At 49.2% G+C, this 19,844-nt stretch overlaps 8 protein-coding genes across 8 annotated transcripts; 3 read left to right on the plus strand and 5 right to left on the minus strand.

Annotated features, from left to right (window-relative positions):
* The first annotated feature begins 349 nt into the window (after positions 1 to 349).
* On the plus strand, positions 350 to 2,048 carry BO85DRAFT_517771 (methionine aminopeptidase). Its single transcript, XM_025664934.1, has 5 exons — positions 350 to 756; positions 810 to 840; positions 892 to 1,211; positions 1,282 to 1,828; positions 1,884 to 2,048. Exons 1-5 carry the CDS (start codon positions 613 to 615, stop codon positions 1,979 to 1,981), a joined length of 1,140 nt encoding a protein of 379 aa, XP_025518123.1. The 5' UTR covers positions 350 to 612; the 3' UTR covers positions 1,982 to 2,048.
* Positions 2,049 to 2,057: 9 nt separating this feature from the next.
* Positions 2,058 to 2,855, minus strand: BO85DRAFT_517772 (uncharacterized protein; the record flags this gene model as incomplete). The annotated part of the gene is made up of 2 exons (XM_025664935.1): positions 2,058 to 2,769; positions 2,836 to 2,855. The coding sequence occupies 2 exons, from the start codon at positions 2,853 to 2,855 to the stop codon at positions 2,058 to 2,060; spliced, it is 732 nt and encodes a 243-aa protein (XP_025518124.1).
* Positions 2,856 to 3,335: 480 nt separating this feature from the next.
* Positions 3,336 to 4,149, plus strand: BO85DRAFT_475667 (uncharacterized protein; the record flags this gene model as incomplete). The annotated part of the gene is made up of 3 exons (XM_025662740.1): positions 3,336 to 3,431; positions 3,653 to 3,684; positions 3,765 to 4,149. The coding sequence occupies 3 exons, from the start codon at positions 3,336 to 3,338 to the stop codon at positions 4,147 to 4,149; spliced, it is 513 nt and encodes a 170-aa protein (XP_025518125.1).
* A 138-nt stretch (positions 4,150 to 4,287) lies between these two features.
* BO85DRAFT_221422 (Zn(II)2Cys6 transcription factor domain-containing protein) lies at positions 4,288 to 6,205 on the minus strand. The gene is made up of 4 exons (XM_025654702.1): positions 5,717 to 6,205; positions 5,626 to 5,652; positions 4,465 to 5,576; positions 4,288 to 4,400 (listed from the first exon to the last, which is right to left on the minus strand). The coding sequence occupies exons 1-3, from the start codon at positions 5,816 to 5,818 to the stop codon at positions 4,491 to 4,493; spliced, it is 1,215 nt and encodes a 404-aa protein (XP_025518126.1). The 5' UTR covers positions 5,819 to 6,205; the 3' UTR covers positions 4,288 to 4,400; positions 4,465 to 4,490.
* Positions 6,206 to 7,682: 1,477 nt separating this feature from the next.
* On the minus strand, positions 7,683 to 9,642 carry BO85DRAFT_446758 (MDR family MFS transporter). Its single transcript, XM_025659573.1, has 2 exons — positions 9,278 to 9,642; positions 7,683 to 9,213 (listed from the first exon to the last, which is right to left on the minus strand). The coding sequence occupies exons 1-2, from the start codon at positions 9,485 to 9,487 to the stop codon at positions 7,711 to 7,713; spliced, it is 1,713 nt and encodes a 570-aa protein (XP_025518127.1). The 5' UTR covers positions 9,488 to 9,642; the 3' UTR covers positions 7,683 to 7,710.
* Positions 9,643 to 11,469: 1,827 nt separating this feature from the next.
* Positions 11,470 to 12,808, minus strand: BO85DRAFT_446760 (amidohydrolase family protein). The gene is made up of 3 exons (XM_025659574.1): positions 12,625 to 12,808; positions 11,778 to 12,548; positions 11,470 to 11,710 (listed from the first exon to the last, which is right to left on the minus strand). The coding sequence occupies exons 1-3, from the start codon at positions 12,674 to 12,676 to the stop codon at positions 11,577 to 11,579; spliced, it is 957 nt and encodes a 318-aa protein (XP_025518128.1). The 5' UTR covers positions 12,677 to 12,808; the 3' UTR covers positions 11,470 to 11,576.
* A 262-nt stretch (positions 12,809 to 13,070) lies between these two features.
* On the plus strand, positions 13,071 to 16,009 carry BO85DRAFT_517778 (transcription factor). The gene is made up of 5 exons (XM_025664936.1): positions 13,071 to 13,362; positions 13,410 to 14,591; positions 14,644 to 15,015; positions 15,072 to 15,325; positions 15,447 to 16,009. Exons 1-5 carry the CDS (start codon positions 13,166 to 13,168, stop codon positions 15,884 to 15,886), a joined length of 2,445 nt encoding a protein of 814 aa, XP_025518129.1. The 5' UTR covers positions 13,071 to 13,165; the 3' UTR covers positions 15,887 to 16,009.
* A 4-nt stretch (positions 16,010 to 16,013) lies between these two features.
* On the minus strand, positions 16,014 to 19,477 carry BO85DRAFT_415328 (uncharacterized protein). The gene is made up of 3 exons (XM_025657680.1): positions 18,749 to 19,477; positions 17,998 to 18,040; positions 16,014 to 17,946 (listed from the first exon to the last, which is right to left on the minus strand). Exons 1-3 carry the CDS (start codon positions 19,423 to 19,425, stop codon positions 16,066 to 16,068), a joined length of 2,601 nt encoding a protein of 866 aa, XP_025518130.1. The 5' UTR covers positions 19,426 to 19,477; the 3' UTR covers positions 16,014 to 16,065.
* Between the last annotated feature and the right edge of the window lie 367 nt (positions 19,478 to 19,844).

Consider the following 19,844-nt stretch of genomic DNA (forward strand, 5'->3'; position numbering starts at 1 on the left):
CTCTACTTTAGGATTAGCGCCGCCCCACTCGCCGTAAATACAACCACGGGACCACACTGCGGATTAACAATCTATCCGGGGGATCGGAGCCCTAGGCCATCCATCGATATGGCCCGAGAAGATCATTTCTCAGAACGGAGTTATGCTGGAAACCAAATGCATAATGAAACTGGTGTAGGATTTGGTCCATATTACAGCCGGATGTTGTAATCTATCTTCCAGCCAATGGACTCACTAACAAAAGCGGAGTTTAGTCGCGCCGGACATCCGTCGGAGGTGGCACAGCACACTATATTAGTCGACCTCAACAATGTACTTTCTCTGTCCATCAGGATTGATAGCGGTAATACTAGCTTAATTGCCTGGTACTAGTAGTTTGGGGGTCGTTTCGGTGTCCCGAAGTCGGCTTCTGCTGGGCAGTCTGTCCGTCTCTATTAGGCAACCCAACATGGCAGGGAGTATATCTAGGAACAACGTGCGGGGAAGCCGTCAAAACTACGAATACAATAATTTATTGGACAACCTCCAACATTGTTAACTTACACAGACAAAACAAATACTCAAGAGCGACTTTGTGCTACACACAACCGCAGCAGCGTCTACCTAAACACCATGACCTCCAAGTTTGTCGCAAAACGCAGATGTCTAGGTGACGGGTGTGACAATGAATGTAGTACGCTGCAATGTCCCACCTGTCTCAAACTAGAGATTAGAGGAAGCTTCTTCTGCTCACAAGATTGTTTTCAGCGTAGCTGGGTAAGTAATTACGCCGTATACCCAACGAGGAAAACAAGTTAACAACAACCAAGAAAATACACAAAGCCATCCACCGCGCAAAGCGTAAGTCATCAACGGTATCCGAATCATCAATCTGGGACTGAGAAATATAAGAAACTATTCTGTACAACCCCTTTCCATCATTCAACTTCACCGGCTCGCTCCGACCCGTCTACCCACTATCCGAGCGTCGCGCAGTCCCCAACACCATTCAACATCCAGATTACTGGCAAGGTGGCATTCCACAAAGTGCACAGTCTTTCTATGATCGGAGAGCCAAATTCACCGTCCTAGATAAGGCAGGTCAGGATGCCATGCGGAAGGTGTGTCGACTCGCTCGCGAAGTCCTAGACATTGCAGCAGCTGCCATCAAGCCTGGGGTGACAACGGATTACATTGATGAGATTGTGCACAAGGCCTGTATAGAGCGTGATGTATTCCCACCTCCCCTTTCTCAGAATCCCATAAAAGTCTCACAGAGGTGCTAATGCAGAAGAAATGCAGTCCTACCCCTCCCCACTAAATTACAACTTCTTCCCCAAATCTGTCTGCACCTCCCTCAACGAAGTCATCTGCCACGGTATCCCCGACCAGCGTGTCCTGGTGGACGGTGACATCCTCAATATCGACGTCACGCTTTACCACGGCGGGTACCACGGCGATCTTAATGAGACGTACTACGTCGGGGACAAGGCGAAGGCGGATCCCGATTCTGTCCGGGTTGTCGAAACAGCGCGGGAGTGTCTGGACCTGGCGATTGAGCTTGTCAAGCCTGGGGCGTTGTTCCGGGCTTATGGGGATGTGATTGAAGAGCATGCGCAGAAGAGAGATTGCAGTGTGATTCGATCGTTTTGTGGACACGGTATCAACACAGTGTTTCATTGTTTGCCAAGTGTGCCGCATTACGCTGGAAATAAGGCCGTCGGAGCAGCGAAGGAGGGGATGTGCTTTACTATTGAGCCGATGGTGGCACTGGGAACGTATAGAGATATGATCTGGCCGGATAATTGGACGGCGGTGACGATGGATGGGAAGAGGACAGCGCAGTTTGGTGAGTATATCATGCCTACAAGGATACAACATTATGTGTACTGACACTTTCGCAGAGCATACGCTCCTAGTAACAGCAGACGGAGTTGAGGTTCTGACAGCCAGACTACCAACTTCTCCAGGCGGACCTGTTCCATACCCAGTTGCAGAGTGACAACCAGCAAATAGTATATAGTATCAACCCCATAGATAGCAATACAATACAATCACCCTATCCCCCCCACCACAACCTACGTATCCAACGCCACCCTCGCCTCGGTTCCCCAACTATCCTCCAACACAACCCCAATACAATGCTTAATATGCTCCTCGTGATCAAAGCTAGGCTCCACAATCACACCTTCCAAGTCTCTAACGCGGAACATCTTCCTCCAATAAAACAAACAATGCACGACATGCCAGTCCCTCGTCATTTGCACTCTGGCAGACTGATTATCCGCCAGAGCCGCAACCTCCTCAATAGCCATGGGCACAGTGTGGTAATCGTCTGCGTAGTACGTCCAACTCCCGTCGGGATTGGGCCCAGCGCGCTCGAACTCCGCGGTGAGCTCGTCGTCGCGGCAGTGTGGTGGAAGCCAGGCTGCGGCTAGAGAGTCAAATTTGCACCCTAGGGTGAGGGCTTCGGTAGTGGAGTTGCCGCAGTGACAGGTCTTTGGGGTGGGAGGGTGCGTATTTGTGGGGATGATGGAGAGAATGAGGGTGTGGGCGAGGCTGATGAGGCCCCAGATGGCGAGAAAAAAGATGAGGGTGTTTCGGAGGAGGACAGACTTTGGGGTTGAGAGGAGGAGGGCTTTTATGTGGTTGGAAAAATGGGAGGGGTGGTAGTATTTGGGAGACAAGTTGTTGGTGTTGGTTGTGTTGGGTTGTAGGAGAGCCTCGCCTTCTTCATCGCCTGCGTCTTTGGGAGTTGCCAGCTCAGGATCGGAGCGGGCGTTGGTTACCCTTCGTGCGTTCCTGTGCATTAGTCTCTGTGTATGTAGTGTGGATTGTAGGGAGAGAAGTAATTACCGTTCGTACTCGAAGCCCATGATGGCTAATGGATCGCCAGGATTTTGTGGGTGTGACGAAGGGGATGTAGAATGCAGAGTGCTTCCAAAGGCTCACAAGATAAGTTACTGCGGCACAGCACATACTGCGCCAGTTAAAGAGACCTTATCAAAGTAATATGAAGCTAAGCTATGCCACTACTAGCCTCAATATGGGCCGATATCACCCTCCGAACATCGGATAACCGCGATTGTATCCAGACCTACCTAATCCACCAATCAACCCAAACAATACCATTTACCCTCCCAACCAGTAATCAAAACTTCCTACTCCAAAATAAACGTGACATCCCATTCGCATACATCCCCGAATCCTCATCCGTAGTAGCAATCAGCCTAATTGAAGCTATCACACTCAGCCCCGACAGCCCCACCAGACTAGCATATTAAATGAGGGGTTCGAACCAGTTCGGCGCGATCTGGCCTCCCTTTACCATTTATCGACCTTCCTAATTCATAAAAATGCATGTATCTCCTCTCATGTGGCTGCATGCGTTCCTGTTCGAGTATATGCGCGTTTCGCATGAGTCCATGTGCGTATCCTATCTATGGCACGTGGTTGGTTTATTCGCAGCGGCGAACATGGTGCCCTAAGCCGCTTTGGGTGAATTGTCTCATTATGGAGGCTGTTTCTTTCTGGGCAATATTTCCTCTTTAGAAGGAAGAGTGGAGGTGCTTCGCAATGTTCGCTGTGGTTGGACCTTCTGTTGCTCTTTCGGAGTTACAGAGGGGATTCCGAAAATGGTGCGGTTGTATGGCTACTACTACTAGTTGTAGAGGTTTGGGACTATTGGGCGACAGGGATAAGAAAGTAAGCTAGGGGATATTCATAAGCAAGCGGTATCGCTCAGACTTCGCCGTACTTAGTTCGCTCTATAACTCCCAACACAGGAAACTTCTACTGTTATTTTGGTACTACAATCGTTGCCCAACTCAAGATCCAACCATGAAGCTCTCGGCCATCTTCCTCCAGGCAAGCGCCCTTCTCATCGCTACCACTTTAGCAAGCCCACTTCCGGTACCCGAGGATGGCTCTATCAGAATCCCCGTCAAGGGCGCCCCGGCTGAACGTAACGACGGCTCCATCCGCATCCCTGTGAAGGGTGCTCCTGCTAAGCGGGACGACGGTGTGAGCAGGATTCCAGTCAAGGGCGCCCCGGAGAAGGAAACCTACGGCGTCATCCGGATCCCTGTCAAGGGCGCCCCAGCCAAGCGTGAGGACGGCTCGATCAGAATTCCGGTTAAGGGTGCCCCGAACAAGCCAACTCAGGAGTAGGGACGGGTTGTTGGATGCGTTGCTTATGTACGATGCGTAATGTAGAATGTAAGTGATTTGATATCGTTGAAAAAAATTGCTATGAACAAGGCTTGTATTAACAATCAAAACGCTCAGTCAAACTCTGTTTCCCGACGAACTCCCAAACTCCGAGAATGCGCAATCTGTCCCATAGTGTTTGCCAGGAGGAATTTGAAACTGGCGGTAGCCAAACCAAGCGGAGTTGGTGACTGGAGAAGAAACGGGATGATCTAAACATGAAAACGGGTCATTAGAAGAATGCTATGCGCAATCAGAGGAATGATCTTAGCTCACCTTGCATAAATGTAACAAGCAATTCCTCAAGGACCTCTCTCCGTAATCAAGCCGTATAACTCGTGATTCTTTGCCTTCTCAGCAGCACGCTTGACTAGAATCCCTTCAAGAATGTGAGAAGCCTTCTCAGAAGTTTCAGTGGCCTCAGTAAGCATCTTATTCGCCCTTGGCTTCGTTCCAATCAGATCAGGCAGACGAGCTAGTAAGCGACGAAGGTCTCTGAAGTGGATGTTTGCCAAAGTGTGGACCAGCTCCCGACATACAGCCTCAATTTGAATTTGATACCGTCCTATAAAGACGCTAGCTTCGGGTTGGAGATCTGCAGGGTCGTCTGGCAAGGTCCTCTGTGGCTTGTCCTGGAGCGATAGTAGTAGATCGCAGAGGTCTCTCGACCTTATGGCAAGCTGCTGGATCAAAGCCATGAAGATCATCGAGTTTGTGGCACAGATGTCACAGCTGCCGCAGTCGAGTACCCGAGTACATGTATCGACACCGGTGTGCAAAGACGTCAGCAAGTAATCGAGACGCTCACTGTGGTCGATATTACTCCTTTGGTCGTTGTCGCCTCCAACCCTCTCCAGTGTGTCGGCAAGGGACTGGATACACTTGCAACTCTGGCCCTGATTCTTAGATGGGTCCTGTGATGTGACAGGGGTATGAGGATTCCGAACAAAGACGCTGGGACCGACTCCACTCGAATACGATGTAGCTGGTGACACCAAATGTGAGGGCTTCAGATGTGCCTCTGAGATCAAAGGCGCCGTTGGGTAACAGGGCAAATTATCTTCTAGGGTTAGGTTCAGCCCTGGGTGTTCCGTCGTATTCATGTTGCAAAATTGACCCCAGTCTTGGTAGGAATTGACCAAGACGGGCTCGGGCCGTACGAGTGGTGACTGTATTCTGGGGGTTGGTCCAACTGGCGACGGGCAATGTATACGCAGTGCTCCCACACCATTGGTCCGCCGCCGCTTCAAGGGAAGTGCCGGGAGATCTGAGTTGGAATGTTTCAAGCTTAACGGCGTGGAGGATGCGGGCGTAGGGGTGCGGTACGTGCAATCTGTGGATGATTCTTGGCATCTTTCGCAGCCATACAGATCACCATTGCATTTGAGCTTTACAAGTATTAGTCCCTATCGGAGGTTTGATCGCTATCTGACTGACCTTTTGAGCCCGGCACGGTTCACATGCCTGATGACAACATGTCAGCATCGCCAATCTATGTCGCCCAGACGATTATGGATAGATCACCTACCAGTACAGCAGAATTGCGAGAATCCATACCGACCTTTCTCGATAAAGCAATGAACTCCAGATTCTTAGACGTACTGTTGTTGCAGCGAAATGCACCGAACATTACGTGAATTTCCTTTCAAATATTCTTGAAAGCACTGGTTGAAAGATGGCTGTAGATTTTGTGTTCGAAATAGAAAAGATTCTCATCCAGACCTGAATCCTGAGATAATGTCAATGAAGGGCGGAGCCATCTCCCCTTAAATGTCATCAAGAACGCAATAGTATAGATGCTCTCTCATGCCGCCAGATGATACCAAGTAGGGTGGGTCTAGAATCACAACTTGTCCTGGGGATGATATCGCGCCTTGTTTCCCGCCTGCGAGTTCACTGTGCCGCATACTGCTTGGTGTCTGCCGCTAAGCTAACCGCTAAGAAGTAGAAGCCGCTACTGCAGCTAAGGTTGACCTTCGGAACACCGTCGATAAATTGGACCATTCTGATTGATGGCCTTACGCATGGTGACTCAGGTTAGCCGCCCCGATCCCTGTAGCAGCTGATTGGGAAGTTAAGGCGTCACGCCCACTTGCGTTATCTCGCTACATTGACGGACTCACATTCCCTCGATCGGAGGAGCGGGGTATCCCACAACAATCCTTGGCTCAGCCGTCCGAAGATCCTTTTTCGCCAATTAGGCTCTGCAAATTCCGCTAAGTTGCGTTTGGATGCGGCCCGGAAGCTAATGCACTGTATCCGTTCCACACACCACGCTGAATTTAACGAGATCCTGCCGGACGGCGCTTATGCTTCGCTTTTTGGCTACCCAAGCCTGCTGGCGGCTGAGTTGGTTAAGTGAATGAGAGCGGAAATAGACGCCAATCTCACAATGGTGACATGAATGTGTGGCCATCGGCTGACCCAGACGGTATCAGTGGGCGGTGCTAGGCTGAATGCACCTATGAATCATGGATATGTCTCCGCTCTTCCAAGAACCATCACACCTGTGATTGTGGGATACATCGCACTAAGCGCGCGTAATGGGGACACCTATTGGAATCCAACCCCGACACTTCGTTCCCTCCTAAATTGGATGCACTCCCAAACCTGAAGCGGGGTTTCTATCGCCACCCATCTTGATGGGCTCTGGATGATCAAATGCGGTGTTTTCTTCAATGGACCAAGTAGGACAAGAGTTGCTGCTCTAGCCTAGGATTCCCGAACCAACCCAGGCGTCCCCCGCACATTCTTGCGCGCTCAAGATTGGTTCGAAATGACTCGTCACTCCCTAGACCGGTGTTAGGTGTGTTGGAGAGTTCCTCAAATCATCGCTCAAATTTCCACTAGCAGGCAGTCGGGATGGGATGGGTATCCTGTAACCCAGAACCTATCAGCGTCGTCGAATGAGTCAACTCTTGCAAGATACACGAGGGTCACACTCCCAGCCAACATTAATCTCCGGTTCTCAGTCGGTAACTGACAGCGCTTAGTATTTTGCCCGAGAGCTAAGTCATTTACACTCAGGTCGCTCTCCAGCCAAGAAAGGTGAGGACGATTAGTTCTAAAGTTAGAGAATAAGGGCACATTAATTGTTACTGTCGTCACGTCGAAGCGTTCTGCGCGCGACAGTTGACATGGGAGAGGGGTTACGCTGAAGGTATGTTGTGGCACAGGTAAGCAAACAGCGCGACTATCTATCACCTGACCCATATCAATGTTACGCGTGATCAGAAGCTAATAATTAGGTGTTGATTAATTGCAGTGACTATGCTTTAGATCTTACTGATCACAACTTGTGAATAAAGTATTCGAATAGTCCTTATCATAGAGTGATGGTAAAAGCTTCTAAGTCGACACTGTATTTATAGCATAAATAGCTAGGTGAGACGCTGATGTCTGCTTAGACGGACACTTCTATGTAGATATCATCTTAGATCAAAACCCTAGCTGATCGATGCGTATCACGTTCGATATGGGTAAGAAGCTCTCTCTTTTTCTCCAAATTCTTCTAGGTGTCACTCAGCATGTCTCCGATGGCTGCCTCTTGCTATCACTACTCCCTGATGCATCATCACCATTCTCAATACCTTTAGCTACCCTCTTTACATTCTTCCACTCCATAGCAAGTGTCGGGAACAGGGCCAAACAGGACATGGCTAACGCCAGGACGAATGTCTTCATGATGGCGTCGCTGTACGCTTTAAGAACCACTGGCAGCTTTGCAGGTGGCACCAATTTTCGTATGGTAGTCGCACCACTTGCAATGACCCATGTGGCATAGATGCCCTCGATATCATCCAAGTTTGCTGTAAGGAAGTTTGTGAAAAGGTTCTGCGCAACCGCTAGAAACACTGCCCCATTTAACTGTTGCGAAAACATGAGAAGCGATGCACCGACCGGAATGTCGACAGGATCTAGGCACGTCTGCACAGCGACATTCGCTTGTTGAACACCAAGACCTAGGCCAAAACCGAAGATAACTTGATACCCAATCCATTTGGGGTGGTCGGTATCCGGTTGGAATGTACTGAGTAATCCAGCTCCAATAGACATGAAAATAACGCCTGCAAACATGAAGGGGTTGTAGTAACCCAGAAGGCTGACGAGGGAGCCAGAACCAATGGAGCCTACCACCATGGCGAGCACGAGAGGGAGATTCATAATGCCCGACTTCTCGGCATCGACGTTCTTGATGGCTTGGAACCAGATCGGAAGGTAGTAAAGCATGACCATAGTGCTTGCACTAGTACACATGGTGAACACAATTCCTGCAAGGACTGAACGTTGCTTGAAGATGCGAGGGGGGACCATTGCTTTCTCTCCGAGACGGTACTCTGCAAATGCGAAGATGCTGAATAACGTCCCGAACATAACAAAGAGAAAGATAATGCGCCAGTTGCTCCAGTTGTACGTGGTACCGCCCCATTGAAGTGCAAGAAGGAGACAGGTTACAGCAGGAGCCATTAGCAGGTTCCCGATAGGGTCGAGTTGATTGAACTTCTCTCTGAGACTCCAGTCCCCCTTTTCAGGTGGTGGAACGTCTAGCAGAAAGAATATGGCTATAACCGCAAGGCCTCCTAGGGGCAAGTTGATATAGAAACACCACCTCCAGCTGACCTCCGTGGTAAATACTCCACCAAGAATTGGGCCCAACACTGATGATATGCCGATGATAGCACCAACGGCTCCTTGAAACACCGGTCGCAAGCGGAGGGGCACAGTAAGAGCGATGATAATAACAGCCCCGGAGTATATGCCTGCTGTTCCGAGTCCTGCTATCGCGCGGCCCAGGATGAGTATGAAGGAGGAGGGTGCAGCACCGCAGATAGCGGAGCCGACCTCGAAAATAAAGATGGAGAGAAGGAAAACCCATTTAATCGGATAGAAGGTGTAGATGCGACCGTATGTAAGCTGAGATGCAGACGCTGCTAACATATACGAGCTTCCATACCAGCCAATATCGGCAATACTATGGAAATGATCTGTGATCTTCGGAGTTGCCGTAGCCACGATCAAGCGGTCCTGCGCATGCCCGGTTATAGGGTAAGTTATTGAGAAGATATAAATTGTGACTTTTCAGGCTTACCAGAGAGACGAGAAATACAGCAATGTACAAAGCGAGGGCGACAAGGATGGTTTTGGCAAGTGGGGGATATGTCGGTGAGCCGACAGTTTCTATCTGCTGTGGCACATCTATACCACTAGATGAGGTAGAGCCAGACAAGACTTCTTCCACAACAGTCTCCTTCTCACATACTGCTCCACTGCTATCTTGAATAGGTGATAGACCAGACATCGGAACTGGCTGGCTGATATTGAAGGTGAGAGGTGAACACAAGGTCACAGATGAGCAGTTGAGGGCAGGAAAAGTGAATTGGATGCTCTAATAGAAGCTGGGGTCTCACAGCAGTGCTACGAGCTTTGTAGGATGTTTTTGTGCTTGATTTGTGTTGCGTCCGGAGAGTGATGAGGCCGAGGTTGGAAATACAAGAAACAAACCATAAAGGTTGCTTTTAGTGGCGCTTTGTGTTCCTCTACAAGGATCCATACGATGCGTGATGTGGTTGTTCAGACACAGCATACGCGGTCTTCCATAAAATGTCTCAGGAACCGGCAATATCAAAATATCCTCTATTGGCCTGTTTCGGATTATGCAATAGTGTTGATTAAGCCCCTGATGAACCGGTGAGAAGCACTCCAGGTGCGGATGTCATTTATATCGCTGGAAGCCGACTCGTCTCGTCCTGATCGCCGGTGAATAGGACTCCGAAGTAGCTGGCGGCATCTAAAGCATCAGATATTAAACATCACATTCGAGTTTCGTTTCTGAGTTTTCTGCTCTCTGACAATGGTTTTCATAGAACTAGGGACAACGCGATGTTGGGTATGAATCTTATTGACCCCAAGGGCCGATGCGACCAGTCAAAAGTTGTTTATGCAACTAACCTTGTCCATAATTCCTGACATGAAACAGTACTAGAATACATATGATGTTATGGGGTTCTTAAGATATCGTACGTACAATCTAGGAAAGCTAATTGAGGAATGTCTAAGCACCCGGGACGTACCCGAGGCTCCTGGCTATGCTGCCGGAGGGTTCCGTGGAGAATCCGGATATGCGGCACTGCTAATCGGTTAAATCCCTGGATGATTTGCATAATATTCAAAATCGATGCATGCACGACGAGCCAGGATAATCGACTCCGAGAACTGCTACTAAGGTGCTTTTATTGCGCCTATCGTTCAGGGTGGTGAATAATCCAAATGAGGAAGAAGAGTACTGTTTCCGATCTAGCTAGGAGGTTCCGCATCGGTTTCCAGTCTATGGCCGTGTAGACCCACGAACACGTCAACACAATATTTCAATAGTCGCCTATGTTATATCTACCGAATGACAGCGAACCTAGACATGCTAAAAGAGGCGGGTAAGTTCGTGGGGGAAAAGGGTCCAGTTGCATTCGAAACACGACTCACCTAGTTTTTTCTGTATTGGATAAGATCTAAGGATACCTAAATTTACGTAAATAGCACGTAGCTCATCTAATGCAAGCAGATACGCACTTTTGAGTACAGCTAAGATACATGAGATTGAATAAGAGCTTACAAGCAATGGTATATGAGCGCTGGTTGAAGGTGGAAGACCCAAGATCCCTGCAGCTTCTACCTGTAAGGCTCTGTAACATTAACCCAATTGGAAAGGATCCCTGTCACATAATTAGGTGGCGTTGAGGGCAACATTGGCCTCATTTTAAATATACCATAATCTCATGCGACCCCAGCCATGCTTCACAAGAGAACTTACCCGCCTGGTCTCGCTGAACTTCGAGGTCAGTCACTGGTTGTGATCAGACTCTCGTACACAAAAGGACTAGGTCTCCCAGCAGAGAACCAGGCCTCTGAGGCCAGATGGGTCTTATTTCAAGTCTCTTCTTGTTCGTTTGCATGGCTGTGGTCTACTTCGTACTTTTTGACCTTATGGCGCGCCGGTATCACGTTCTTAAAAGTTTCAACGGTAATGTCTGGCACCAATAATTACTTTCTGGGAATACTGGTCTGAGAGAGCCCAGATGTTATTGTAAGGTGACTGTTGTCAATGTAGCCATGGTGTGCGAATGAACTGGTACTGATGGGGATTCCTAGCCGAACAGAGAAAAACTATAATCAGGCTACCTGCCTGTGAAGGTGAGCTTGGGATACATGCAATTCTTCTACAAGAGTTTTGCTTGATTATGTTATTACTTTAAGCCACCAAACAAGGATGTGTTTCTGAATATACCAGAGGGCGATTGGCTTTTGTTAGCATTTTATGTACTATAAAGAACGTAAGGATATATACAAGGATTTCACGCATTTCGCGAATCCCAGAAACTGTGTCACCGTATCGCTCAGTGACGAGCGAGAAGTTTCTGGGCATTTGCGTAGTATATTCGGTCCCTCAAGTCTTGGTCTAGAGGGTACTCATCCAGAGCCTCCTTGAACCCAGCAATTTTGTTGTTATTGGCGTAAGGAAAATCGGAACCTGCAGCTGTTAGCATCAGATCACAGTATGTATGCGATAGGTCTTGGGAAAGGGGCGGCGTCCTTACCATATACAATGTGATCATGAGGCACGAGGCTCAGTAGAAGAGTCAGCACAGCCGGTGAGCTGGAAAGAGCCAAGTCAAAATAGAATGATTTGAAGTCTTCTACCATCTCATCAGGACCGCGACCATAGGGTTTGTACTCCACCTCTGGGGACTTGGTGACAGTGGTCAGGCGGGAAATCAGGTAAGGGAGAGTGCCACCTGCGTGAGAGAGGATGACTTTGCAGTCAGGAAAAGCCGCCTTTGTTCCTGTAGTAAGGAGGTCCACAGCAGTGCGAGTGGTCTCATGGGGATAATCAATGGCTGGTTGAGGCAGCTGAGGGTTAACACGGTTGGTATCAGCCGGGTGGGTAGGGTGGATGAACACAACGGCTCTGCGACGGTTGAGCTCCTCCCAGATGGGGCGGAAGTCCGGATGACCTAGATAGTGATTTCCGGTGCCGTATCTGGTGAATAGGGTTACACCTTCAGCCTTGAGTACATCTAGACTGTACCGAATTTCTTCGAGTGTGCCCTCGATGTCTAGCAGGCATGGCAATGCCGCAAAGAACCCGAATCTCTCTGGTTGCTTGTCCCTCAATTGGGCCGTATATTCGTTTGCCTGTCGGGCCAAGGCGCGCCGGCTGTTGTCGTTTGGAGCGATGACAGCTCCAGGGGCTGTTAAAGACAAGATCGCTTTCTGGGTTCCATTCTTATTCATAGAAGCCAGTGATGCTTCAGCGCTCCATTCCGGAGTTGGCCAGCCGGAGGGGTCACCTCCTGCATGTTCGACCGCTACGTACATGAAAAAGGTTAAGTCAGTATGGATGTAGGATCATATATAGTCTGAGCGAACGTGGGTTGGGCGTACCTTCGGCATAGAACTGCGGCACAAAGTGATGATGGGTATCGATCTTCGACATTGTTCTTTAAGGCAAGCAAGGTTCAGAAAGTGTACTCTATGTACTGATAGGATGGGAACGATTTGACAGAAAATCAATGGTTTATATACAGAAAGTGCATCATCCAAGTTGAGCCACTGCGTCACGTCTCGGGTGCATCCCGAGCAGAAGGTTTACCAGGTTTGCCGAGATATCCGGCCAGCTGTCGGACTCGGCCACAACTACTCGCTATTTCGCAGTGTAAAGAAGACATTGCAAGAAGTCGTGATGATAAAGCCTCAATAGTCTCTAAACATGGCGTATCTTAAGTAGACAATTGTCTCTCTGTACACAAGAAGTCACAAAAGAAAGGGATTGTCTCAACTGCAGATGTTCGGATCGTTCCGGAGCCCGTCCACGATCAGCTGACCGGTGCCACAACGACCAGCTGGCTGGCTCCTGAATAACATCAATATGCAATATCCTGTGACATCAAAGCAAATGTTCTAGTTAGGCTCAGAAAGGGACAAGATGCCCCCAAAATCTAGCGGTGTTGCCAAGCAGCGTACCATGCGTCGGAAAGTCGCATTGGCGTGCGATCCATGCCGGGAGAAAAAGATCCGCTGTGATGGAGGCAAACCGATCTGTGGGTCATGCGACCGAAAGTCCTATGGAATTGCCCAATGCTCATACAGCATGGATAACCCCAGGACCGCTAGTCAAGATGAGTGAGTTATTTCTAATAAAGTAGTCAGTACTTTCGCTGACAGAACAGGTACATCCGGGTCCTACGGTCGCGCATCACTGAACTCGAGGATCTATGTCTACGGGCTGGGGTGTCAGCACCGGATCTACACAGGGACTCACCACACCAGAAAGGCTCACCTTCACATGAACCTCAGTATTCAAATCGGAATCGGCAGTCGACCTCTTCAGGGGTTACCCAAGGTAGTCTAGTGTGTCAAGAGAATGACAGTTCTCTCCACGATGAGCGGCTTTCGGATGGCCGGAGCCTGCATACTTCAAGAACAATCCCAAGAGATCATCCGGCCCAGAATCCTCTATCTTCTCTTCAAGAAGCAGAAGAAGCATCTCAAAGGATGTACAACCACCCTCGGAACGATCCGAACCGCAATACCCTCCGTGGGGAGCAGACCTCCGCATCTCCACACTTTGACACCCCTGGTCGTGTCACCGCAATGGGCCAAATCTCGACGCCAGATGATACTTTGGCATCTCCAGCTCCACCTCGGGAATTCTATGGATCTTCCTCCATTGCATCATTGATGAGATTTGCACGGTTGTCTGTCCCGTTGCAATCTTCGCCCCGGGCCAAAGGTGGTACCAATACCTCAATGGATTACCAGTATCACGAGTCACCTAACACACAGTACCGACTCAATGACTTCACACTCCCACCCCGCTCACTAGCAGATCACCTTCTGAATTGCTTTTTTGACCGCGTGGCCTGCATCTACCCATTCTTCGATCGACCTAGCTTCGAGAAAGCGTACGATAACCTGTGGAAGTCGGAAAGGGATGGTATGAACAAGCTACCAGACATGCATATCGGCCTCGGAGGAAGGTCTGACTCGTCCCCCAAATCGATCGTGCTCCATTGTGCTCTAAATGGGATGTTTGCGCTTGGATGCCATTTCTCAGACCTTCCGCTGCAGGAGCGAGAGGCAACAGCCCACTCCTTCTTCCTCCGCTGCAAACGCTTCGTAGGACTTGATCTCCTCGAGATCCATACAGTCGGAGTAGTTCAGACTCTTCTTATTGTAGCTCTATACTTGCAGAGCAGCCCGTACCCTAGTAGATGCTGGAATGCCATTGGGTTGGCATGCCGCCTCGCCCAGGGCCTGGGCTTACATGAAACTAACAGAGGGTCCTCGATGACAGTATTAGAAACGGAAGTACGGCGCAGAACATGGCATGGATGTGTTATGCTAGATGTGTAAGTGCTCTACTGTGAACGGCTCTATTCAACTGACTGACTCACTGTCTAGGTTCGTGAGCATGACACACGGTCGGCCAAGCATGACCAGCCATCTCGCCCCGATTCCATTGCCTTTTGCCACAGGAAAGGACGTTCCTCTTACTATGGGATTCTACGTGGCAACTATCAAGCTCTATCGAATCCTGGATAGGATTCTTTCAGATGTGTATAACATGTGGCGAGGCCGTTTCAACGAGGAATCAAAACGATCGACACCATGGTCCGAAGGAAACTTCGATTCTCTTTTAGAACTGGAACGGCAGCTACAGTCCTTCAAGGACACCCTACCGTCCTATCTAAGCTGGGGCGCTTCTGGTCGCCCAGAGTGCCACATTGAGGAATCGGATATTGTAGAGCGTCAACGAAACATCCTTCGGTCACGGTAAGCAATCTCACCCTAGCCCAATATTAAAGTATCACATATACTTAGTGTCTCAGGTACTACTACATCCGGCTACTACTCTACCGACCAATCTTTACCCGGGTGTGCTCGGATTATACTTCGCCCCAGCACTCACATGAATCCCGAAAAGACAAACATCCGGCCTGGAAAGATGCCGAGAGCACCCTACAATCCTGCATAGTAGATAAATGTGCAGCTACCTGTGTGTCCACTGCAACTGAGCTTATTCACTTAATCTATGAGACATACTCAACACCATACACTGATTCTTGGTGGTATAATGGCTTTTGTAAGTAGTCATCCATTCTCTCTTTCCTCTTGTTGTGGTAATACGTGCTTCTCTCTCCTCAAGCCTTTATCAGAATATCACACGGTACAAGCCAAAACAGCGAACTGACTATCGGAAACAGACACATCTACATGCGCCCTCGTCCTCATAATGGCCCACTCAGTACCTTCACTATCCGACTCGATCGATATTGTCAGAGTTCAAGAAGCTTGGGAGAAATGCGAGAAGATCCTCGCACACATGGGTACATTCAGCCAATCTGCACGGACATCGCTTCGCTTCTTACAGGCGGCTTTCAGTCAATATGTCCATGGTCGCTCCTCATCTATGCCCATTTCTAATGTGGAATTGAACCCCGATCGGAATCTCACAGGCGAAGCCGATACACACTACCCTGCCCCCGATGGCCCGAGCACTTCATCCTTCCAAGATACCCCTGGCCTGGACTCATCAAACTGGACAGATTCCGGTATCGGCCCCAACACGTTTGAGGATGACCTTGGTCTTCTCTCGTGGATAGATGTTCCAGATATGTGGCACTGGCATCGTGTTGATTCGTGAGCTGTCGGAAGGTGATAAATCATTGATAACGCAAAGTTTCGCTGATGGAAGACATGAAGAAGGATCAAGGCTATCTAAGATTTAAAAACTATGTTAGGCAATCATATATTACGTGCTGTAAATTTCTCCCTGCTAAAGCTATTCCCCCAATAAGCAACTCGTGAGACACCTAGGCAGTGTCAACTAACAGTATTAAGCCATGAATCAACAAACTCCCCAGACTTGACGACCGGTTCCGGTACCTCTCCATCATCAAACTCACCGCCGCCAAACTCACTCATATTATTTTCCCATATCTCCTTAAGCCATTCTTCCTGATAAATGCTTTCCGAGGGTAGTCCTTCTCCACCGAAAAAGTACCACAAGAACACTTGCCCTGAGGCTTCCCTTGAAGCTTCCTGATCAAGCTGTGTTCGTTTAAATTCCCTGCGTGTCTTTAACTGGATATTGTCGAAATGACTCTCTGATACAGCTGGCGTTACTTGTTCCGAGAACCCACTGTCCTGCATGAGAGTACCATCCGGCAAGTACCACACCCAATGATCATACTCATATCCATGCCGGGGGCAGTCCAAGTGTGCCGTGACATAGAGAGCACAGTCCCTTGTGAGAGATGCTCCGCACGGTGCCCAAGGTACTCTAGGTCCATGTTGATAGCTTTCATTGTCCCCGTCGGTCGAAGGGTAATTCGTTAACCGCCAGACATCTTCTCTCAGAATGTAATTTGGATCTTTGCAAGTGTACGGGCCCGATCCTGCAACGTCCATGAAGCTCTGTGGACACCCCGTCCAGGGAAAGGCGACCCGGTCAAGAGGTGGATGACCTCTTCTTACTCTGTGGAGAATTTCTGGGCCTAGGCCACTGGCAATAGCCCCGATCCAGAATGTGGTGAAACGTGGCTGGCGGATTGTACCTATGAATGCAAGGACTTCTAGTCCATTTTCTGGCAAACCACCTAAAACTTCATTGATGATCGGATGTAGCCATGGGCTGACGAGATTGCAGGGGACATCTTGCTCCCAGAATGCTCCACAGAAGGTCGACATCATTACTTCCGGGCTGCAACTCAGAGTCATGTAATAGGGCAAGTCTTCTTTCAAGTTCATCCATTCAGCATCTACGGGTGTTTCAACTGGTTTAGAACCAGTATCTCGGGGAAGAGGCAGTTTGGCAGACAACCCATAATACTTATGTGTGGGGATTGTCAGAGCCATCGTAAGAGCAATGGAGAACTGGCTTTGCAATTCATGCAGACGTGCGAATTCAACAAGTGCCTCAACAGCTCTCTCTGAAGATAAGGGCGTTGGGTCAGGGTCTGGAGAGAGGGCCCCCTTATATTTAATCGAGAAATGCGTTTCGCAGGCACGCGAAACTGACCACGGGGCTAGGAACTCCCCTTGGGGCGTTTGCTTCACTGTAGCTTTCCATCCTTCATTCGGTGCGAGTATTGCAGACCACCAGCGAGCTACGCTCGCGTCCACCTCCCCAACATCGATGACGTGGGCTTGTGAGGAATCGGGTAAACTCTCATTGCTGTATCCTGTCTGGCAGAGAGTGTACTGCATAGAAGAGTCTTCACCTCGCATCTCAACAAGCTGTGCAGATAGTACATAGCACCATCCAAGGGCGAGAATTCCAAGATGGTTTGATCCAATGGCATTTCCTCCGCTCATGCCGTCCCATGAACTGAACGCGTCCTCGATGAAGCTAAAAGATGTAGCAGCAGCAGTGCCAACTTGGACGAAAGTGAGGTGTGATATCTGCTTCTTGAGTTTGCCGCAATCCTGATCTGTAGACAGAGTCCAGATTGAAGAAGCTTCACAGCAAAGACTGCGTATATGAGTCATTCCATAGGGGCGAACGTGAAGCCGTCCAGAACGAACTTGAAGTTTCGGGATTCTGTGTAGAGCGAGACGAGGATTTGTGAACTCCGAACTAAAGCCTGCTTCCCGCAGGTGAAAGGCCAAATTTGCAATTTGATACCAATATTCTCGACTCTGCTCGAGTGCATCTTGAAGTTGTTGCTCCTCCAGTTGGAGAACATTGTTATCGCGAAGGATCTAGTACTAGGATGTTAGCGCAATCGGTCTATCATGTCATTATACACTGACCAAGGATAGTTGCGGTGGCCGTATTTGACGGTCACACTTTTCTCTTAGTGTATCATGCATGGGTGTTTTTATGTAAACAGAGACTTCGATATCAAGGTGTAAGTGTAATCGATGATGCGAAGGAGGGAAACAGAAAGGGGCGGAGGTATGCGGTCAATATGCACGGTGGCCACCGCCTTGGTATCCATGGCTTACAGTACTGCGGCATTTAAGAAGTCCACCACTTTCAAATAACACAAAGCTTCACCTCAACTGAAATGCTGTTTATTATTAGAAAGGCAAAGAAGCTACATGAGAGCAGACGCTGTACATTATATGCATATCGAAAAAGGAAATCAACAGATCGGAGACGGCGAATATATATAGTTTAAAGGGGACTAGTACATGTCCTCTCAAACACACCATGCCCTAATGATGAAAGCTTCAGTCTTCTACTCAGGACTGTGTTGAATATCGTTTGACTACAAACTGACTCCTACGCAGATGTTGTTACACTCCCCGCATATGGCAGACAGCCTGGCTTCACAATGAGCACCTCAAGCCACAACACCTTAGGGGAGTTTCTATATGCATTGACAGCATTATTCAAGATACATAAGATCCAATCCCTCAATTGTAAGCTGATCTGAAAGCACAATGATACTCACAACCACAAACAGAACCCCACCCTCACTCCAAAACACCGTCCCCCTCACACCTCTTCAACGGATACCCATCCCCCAAGCAAGTCGTAACCACCCCCTTGACCCACTCCAGCTTCCCCTCACCGTATGTATAGCTACTATCTTCATAGCTATCCGCCTGATAATACTCAAATGTGCCCCCGTTGCCCGGCTCCCCATTGAACACATACCCACGAGTCCGATGCGTTAGCGGATTACTCACAATCGCGCCCCATTTACCCTTGGGGATCGTCATCGTCACGGTGCCAGTGATCGTGCTCGTCGTGGTCTGCTGGTAGCTGATACTGGTGGTCAGAGAGAGAAAGTCCTCGATGAGACTAAAGTCGGCCGAGGCGCCGGTCGTAATGCTGTTGGCGATGGATTGGCCGGATTGGATGGCGAGGGTGACGGGGGCCTGGTTGGCGTGCGTGATGGTCGACATGGCGATGTCCCAGCCGAGGAAAGTCTGCGGTTCCAGAGGAATTATCAGGTTTGTGGAGCTTCCGCGCTTGGTGGTGGTGTTGTTCCTGTGGCTGGAGGCGCTGGTGATGAGCAGGGGTGGTGTGCTGTCATTGTTGGTGGATGGCAGGTAGGTGAGGTTTGGGATCTGGGACTTGAGGTCGGCTTTCTTGATGGTCTTAGTGGTGTTGTTGCTTAGGAGGATGATGATTGCTTCGTCGGGACCGCAGATGGTGGTTGTATTGGCGATTGGTACAGCGGAGGAAAGGGTTGCGGAAAGAATGGTCACGAGGAATGGGAGCTTCATGGTGTGCGGGTGCTTGATCGGGTTCTTTTTCTGATAGTTATACGGGGCCCCGAACTTGCTGAGTCTGGTCTCGTGTCTTCTATTGAGAATAGTATGGACTTATATATTATATATCCCCAGGCATCTTAAAAGTGCCTGTTATCACCTCTCTACACAACTACTCCTACTACATCATCCAACTCGGCCAAGAAGTATAGACATCGCCAAGATCACGACATACAACATCGATCAACGATGTCCGAAACTCTCACGCAGATCCCCCAGAGTCCCCGAGGAACTCCCGAAGAAACACAAGATCGACAATCACAAGTCGCACAAGACTAGTTATGCAGCCACATTCTACCAAATTGAGTAAACTACACGATCCGCTTCTTGCCCGTAGCCCTAACCAAGACAACCGGTTGTCAATCTCAGCCACG

This window comes from Aspergillus piperis (assembly GCF_003184755.1).
Source record: "Aspergillus piperis CBS 112811 unplaced genomic scaffold BO85scaffold_4, whole genome shotgun sequence".
Classification (NCBI taxonomy): domain Eukaryota; kingdom Fungi; phylum Ascomycota; class Eurotiomycetes; order Eurotiales; family Aspergillaceae; genus Aspergillus; species Aspergillus piperis.